Here is a 6,161-nt window from a genome sequence, read left to right on the forward strand (position 1 = left end):
AAGAGCTAGCAGTTGGGCTTCACCTGGACTCCCTCGACTCAGACCAGCGCGGCTCAAGGACCCTTCCTTGAAGCCTTCGAACTAACAACGAGCAACCGGGTTCAGTGGCCCTATTCCCCATAATGGCCCAAGGAGTGAGTCGGGGTCATTTGGGCACTTGTAGCACCTACACACCGGTACACACAGCCCCCTTTGGCGGCTTACTCCCCACATCCTGCCTGGGACGCCCAGCCGGGTCAGCCAAAAGCTGGGAGGAGAGTGGCTAGGCCCTGGGACTTAGTACCCTCGGCCTGGGAGCGGCTGGTCCCGGTTTAACCCTTCCTGCCCCGGTCCAGTCTTGACTTCAGACCTCTGGTTCAGAGCTGGAAGGAAGCGCATTTGCTCATCTTAGGCAAACTACTTAAAATCCCGGAGATGGGGGAAGTAGGATGGGGCAGAGCCTCTCCTGCCTCCAGACCTAGACCACTGCGAGTCAGCTCTACTGGAACCTCATACGTCGGGTGTGAGCAACCTAGGACGAAAAACGCGAGGAAGGCTTGGAAACCCGTGGGGAGGCGAAGCCGGGAGTTCTGGCAGCAGCTCGGCTTCCCCCTCCACCTCCCCTCTCCTCCCCCGGGAGCAGCGGGAAATTATTTATTAAAACGCCGCCCGCGCTCTTATTTGCGGTGAATAATCCTCGGCATTGCAGCGCGTTTATTAAACCTTTCCCGTCCCAGCAATTCTTTAATAATAAATCGCGTGTCACTTTCCAGCGACGTTATTAAAGCCGGTCCGCTGGAGCAGGTGGGGGGGGGGGTGCGCAGCAGGGGTTCCTCCTATTCAAGGCTGTGGGGCCTGAACCTGCAGCACCGCGGAGGGGGAAACTGAGGCTATAAGGAGGCTGCACCTGAACATCCTGTAAAGTCTGCAAAAGTGATGGAGGAGTACGGGTTCTGGGGGACGCGTGTGACCCTCTAGGATCGTGCGGAGCCTCTGCTCTGCAAGTGGGCGCGGTAGGATCGATGGGCCCGCCAGGGGGCGCCTTCGAGCCCAGCTGGCCGGGAGTCGCCAGCGAAGAACAAGTCAGGGGCGGATTCCCTGGCTGCTGCGGGACCCAGACCCCAGTCCCCTCTTTCAGCGCGGAGCAGACCTCCTTCTGGGCCGGACGCTGAACGGCCTGACCCTCCTGCCCCCACCATACCTCTCACATCCCTATCCCTACTTTCGCGGTCGACTTAGAATTCGCCCCAAGTATCCAACCCGCTCGAGCTGTTGAGTGCTGCTCCTGGAAACTCCAGACTCCAGCCAGGACTCGGCAACGAGAGCTGTCCTCTGCCTTAGCCTCTGGACGAGTCCTGAGGTTCTGCGGGAGGGGCAGCCAAGCCCTTGGGTTGGGGTCCGGACCACGCCCCTCCCAAGAGGCCGGGCTCCCTGCGTTGGGCCCCAGAGGACAAGCTCAGACACCGAGCCAACTGCGACTTCTCCCGTTGTGTGGTGCCAGGCTTCGGGTGGAACCCAGGCACGTAGGAGGCCTTCGACACCCACACACGGGGGTCTTGGCCTCGCCAACTTAAGCTTTCATTTTCTCCTTTAGTCAGTCAATAAACACTACGCCTCACCAGTGTCCCTGGGCTAGGTAAGGGGAGTGTGGAGAGAGATTTCGGGAGCGAAAGAGTACGGCTCTGTGAGGGACCTCCAGCCAGAGAAGACATGTCACAGTTGGGGCAGACGAGAAAACAAGCTTACCATGATTTTGTCTGGGTTCGGCTGGGAAATGGGCGGCTTCGTAGGGAAATCCTAGGGTGCGGCCCATACATGTGACCAAACTTCTCCCCTCCTCCATCCAGTTTATGCTTTCATACTGGGTCCTACCCACATAGATCTGGTTTCTCACTCTGCCTGGGGAGGGGACAGAGGGGCAGGCAATCTATCTCTAGACCAGCCCCAATGGAGTGCAGACTGGGGGGATACCCTCCCTCCCAACCAGATGGCTCCAACCTTCCTGCCTGGGGCGGGGGGAGGCCCCAGCTCAAGCTTCCTCTACATCTGGCAGGCATGTGCTTAGAGAGCAGGACCTACAGCTTCTGGAAGCCAGAGTCCTACTACCCTGGGAGGCCTCCCGGAGAAATGCGGTCTCTGTGTGCAAATCTGCATGAACCATCTGTCTCAGTTTGTTCATAAATCTTTATTGCATGCCTACTGTGCCTAGTCTTGTGCTAGGCATCGTCCAGTACAAAGTGGTATAATATATGGTATTGCCCTCATGGAGTTCCCAGAATGACAGGAAAATTAGACATGCCCAAATGCCCATCTTATTGCACTGAGCTAAACCACGCTCCATCGTGCCTTCCTGGACAGCAGATGGCAAACAGCAAAGAGGATTGCAGTTAGTACGTGCAATTGGGACTTAGAGAGAGGGAAATTTTCTAGAAGGTGAGTTTCGAGAAAGGGTAGACTGAGGTTAGGCAAAGACTGGGGACTAGGAAAATAACAGCAGGAGCTGTGCAGAAGGGCAGTCAGAAGACTGGCTGAGCAGAGCTGGAGGGAGGGCTGCTGGAAAGTAGAGGATCCTGGTGTCTGCAGCCCTTTGTGTCAGCTCCCCACCCCTACCCCCCACCCCCCACTCAGCCTAGAGACCAGCAGGCAGCTAATGCCTAATGCCTGGTTGGTCCACACAGGAGACTGTCCTGGCCAGAGCACCTCCTGCATGGGCCCCTCTGCATCCCACCTCCCCTAGTCTCTGCCTCTCTCCTTACCCTCCAACTTTTGTCTCTCCCACCACCATCACATCTCCCCTACTAAGGGCATTAAAGCAATCTGTGAAGGGGCCCTGCTCCCCCTTTCCAGATCTTTTCAAGAGCAGGGTTGAAAACTATCCCCACTCACCCACCCCCATGGGCCATGGCTCTGGACCTAGTAGTAATCCTCGGCCTCTTCACTCTCAGCCTCCTTCTCAGGAAACAGGTGCAGGAATGACAGCTGGGGGATGCCTGTGGAGTTCAGCTGGTCTGCAAACACATGGGGACAAGGGAGAGAGAACAGGAAAGAGGGCTGTCAGTGCCCATGTATCCCAGTCTGTGAGAAAGCCAGGCTTGTGTGTGTACCCACATGCATATACACACATGAACACACATTCAAGGGCATGAATCCACCACCTTCCCCCAGCCCCCAGAGCTCAGGGCTCTCCCTTACCCAGTGTGAGCACTGTCAGGCTAGCTGGGGCCTCAACCTGGCCGAGGGCATTGCGGGCCAGGCAGCGGTAGATGCCCTCATCGCTAGGACGCACAGCCTGGATCTGCAGCCAGCCCGTCACCTCAAACCTCTGGGGTCCACCCCTAAACTGGAGCCAGGAGGAGTCAGCAGCATCGTTCTAGGGGGACCGTGGGCTGCCCCGGGGAGGCCTCTGCTCCCTGTCCCTACCTGCACAGAGATGTGGGGGTCATCCCCTGGCAGCTGAATGTCCAAGCCATCCTTTCTCCACTCGATGGAAGCCATGGGGTAGGCAAACACTTCACAGCCAAAGATCACATCCTGCCCCGTCACGTTCCAAATATCATATGGGTGTGACACAATCTGGGGCTCTGGGGGTGGAGATAGGAGGCCTAAGAACAGGATGGCACATCCAGCCCAGCAAGGACCCCATATACAAACCATTTTGAATGTGTTTGTGAGGGAACACATATATGCTGAAGTAAATACACATCCATAAACATGACATGACACATACACAAATGTAGCTGCAGGTACACACAAGGGTGGGAACACAGAGATGGAAATGCACAGGCAGACAAGATGCACAAACAAGCACAGATACCCACACCTCAGCTTGGCAACCACACTCTGTCCCTGATTGCTCCCCTGTCCTCATTCCACCCTCTAGGCCCCTACCCTGCTGGACTTGTAAGCAACACCTCCCTCCCCCACACCCTCCCCCTTCTCTAACCAGGTCCTGCTGCCAAAGGCCCGAAGATCAGCCCTTCCCCCACCCCACACTGGGGGGGGGGCAGTCCACGTGGCAAAGGCAAGGACACTGAAATCAATCTGGGCAGCAGGCAGAAAGCCTGGGGTCGTGGGGGGACCCTCCCTCAAAGCGTTTATTTTCCCAGCAGCCCCAGCCAAGCCAGACCCCTCAAAGGGGCTCAGGAAGTGAAGGTTACTAGAGCTGCCAAAGAAAACTTGAGGCTTGAATAGCCCTCAGCCCGCTGGGATGGGGGAGGAGGAGCTAGAAGAGCCCCCCTGCTCCACTAAACCCTAAACGCAGAGGAAAGGGGAGCGCGGGAAGAGGCCCGGAGACTAGGTTAACCAAGCACTGGCTCTACGGAGCCGCCCAAACGAAACCTGATTGCATCTCACAGGAACCCAAGTTTCCCTGCCTGAATTCTAGTGGTCTGGGCAAAGTCTGAGAGTCTCTCTTCACTCTCTCAATTTTGAGGCCAAGCGTTGGCTATGTGCCTGCTCTCTCAGAGGGTTGGTCTCTGCCAGCCGGGTCTGGAGCTTTCACGCGCCCCAGCGCACGCTGCTTATTGACAAAGCTCCGGACCCGCACCTTCACGCGGTGGCTTCTGCGGACCAGCCCCGAGAGCAAACTCTTATAATGGACTCGAGGCCTCCCTGGCGTCATCTTTTTCGCTCCGCTGGCCAGAGACCAATGCCGTCGGGGACCGGGGAGCAGCGCCTTGAGGAAACCCAAGTGCCAGGGGTCGGGGTCGCGGGCCGTGCGTACCCGATTCGCAGGGCCCTGGGTGCGCCACGGTGAGGTTGGCGTCCGGCCGAGCGCGGGCCGCCTCCTGCAGGCGGCAGATCTGAGCGTAGGTGCGGCCGTCGGAACCGCAGAGAGGGCGCTGCGAGCGGCAGGCACACAGAGGCTCGGGGACCTCTCCGCGGCTCAGGTCGCCACCAGCGTCCAACTGGCACTCAAGCTGCTCGCCGCAGCGCCCGTAGAAGTGGGCACTGGGGTCCAGGTCGCAGAGCTGGCCCTCGAGATTGGCGCATTCCCAACAGCAGCCGCACGCGTCGCGCACCCGGCCGGCCAGGCAGCCCCGCGGCGAGGCGCACTCTTCTGGCCGGCAGGGAGCGCAGCCCTCGCCCTCCGCCAGCAGCCGTAGCCAGCCGCGCCGCAGGTAATCGGGGCCTAGGGATGGCCGCGCGCCAGCCGGGGACGGCGTCCGCACCACCAGGAGTAGCAGCAGCAGCAGCAGCACGGGCAGCGGAAAGGCAGCTGCGGGCGGCTGGGGCATGATTAGCTGGAAGCCTTGAGAGCACTAGGGGCATCAGCGCGTGCGTGGCACCCTGCCGGGGAGGGAAACCAGGTCAGGAGGTCAGAAGCAACCTCCTTGTTACTCGTACCAACTTGGACCCTAGCCCTACACCCTCCCCTGCTACCTTGGAGTCAAGTGTCGAAGGGTCATAGGAGGGGTCATCCAGTTACGCTGGGTGGTAAGTGATTGGGCTGTTCTTGGGGGTTGGGGAGAGGTGAGAGGAGGGAGTGATAAAGCTCAAGCACACGCCCGCACCACCACTACTACCACCACCACCACAAACCATCCAACTTCGAAGCTTCCTGCCCTAGAGATGGGTGGGAATGGATGGTCCCAGGAGGAAGGAGTTGTTAATAAGGGTGGAAAGGGGGTGGGCGGGGGAGGGTGTGTGTGTTGGGGTGGGGGTGGGGTGATGCCCTGGGGCCCAGAGTGCTCACCTGGTGTCCGGGACTATGCCCCTCAGAGCAGCCGTGACTCCTGTCCGAAAAAGCAGGCAGTGGAAAGGAATCGGGTGGGCCCGCCAGCCACCTCTGCTCCGACTTGAGAATCTCTGACAGAGTCCACGGACTTGCACTCAGAGAGCAGCTCCTCCGCCCCCTCTCCCCGCCCCTCGACGTTGCATACCCCACCCCCTCCCCTAGTTCTGAAGCTGCCAATTTTATGCAGCCGCACGGGACCCTCCTGGGCCACTTCCCCCTAGCCTGGTCCAAATTCACAGTAAGAACAGAACAGCAGTAACCGGACACCCAAGCTGGGAACGGACTAGAGATGGGGTGGAGTGCGGGTTCGGAGTAGGGGATGGGAGGGTCGGGGGTAGCTGGGAAGTTAGAGTTGGTTGAAAGGCTAGGCCCTGTCCCATCTGACTTTACAGTCCCATCCGCTAGAGCAGCTGCAAAATGACAAGGAGGTAGGAATTCTTGTGCC

The 6,161-nt window shown here is 59.0% G+C and overlaps 1 protein-coding gene across 1 annotated transcript; it reads right to left on the minus strand.

Annotated features, from left to right (window-relative positions):
* Nucleotides 1-2,612: 2,612 nt before the first annotated feature.
* KAZALD1 (Kazal type serine peptidase inhibitor domain 1) lies at nt 2,613-5,776 on the minus strand. Its single transcript, XM_061194210.1, has 5 exons — nt 5,675-5,776; nt 4,703-5,268; nt 3,400-3,560; nt 3,172-3,319; nt 2,613-2,987 (listed from the first exon to the last, which is right to left on the minus strand). The coding sequence occupies exons 2-5, from the start codon at nt 5,214-5,216 to the stop codon at nt 2,893-2,895; spliced, it is 918 nt and encodes a 305-aa protein (XP_061050193.1). The 5' UTR covers nt 5,217-5,268; nt 5,675-5,776; the 3' UTR covers nt 2,613-2,892.
* Between the last annotated feature and the right edge of the window lie 385 nt (nt 5,777-6,161).

This window comes from Eubalaena glacialis, chromosome 1 (genome assembly GCF_028564815.1).
Source record: "Eubalaena glacialis isolate mEubGla1 chromosome 1, mEubGla1.1.hap2.+ XY, whole genome shotgun sequence".
In the NCBI taxonomy this organism is placed as follows: Eukaryota; Metazoa; Chordata; class Mammalia; order Artiodactyla; family Balaenidae; genus Eubalaena; species Eubalaena glacialis.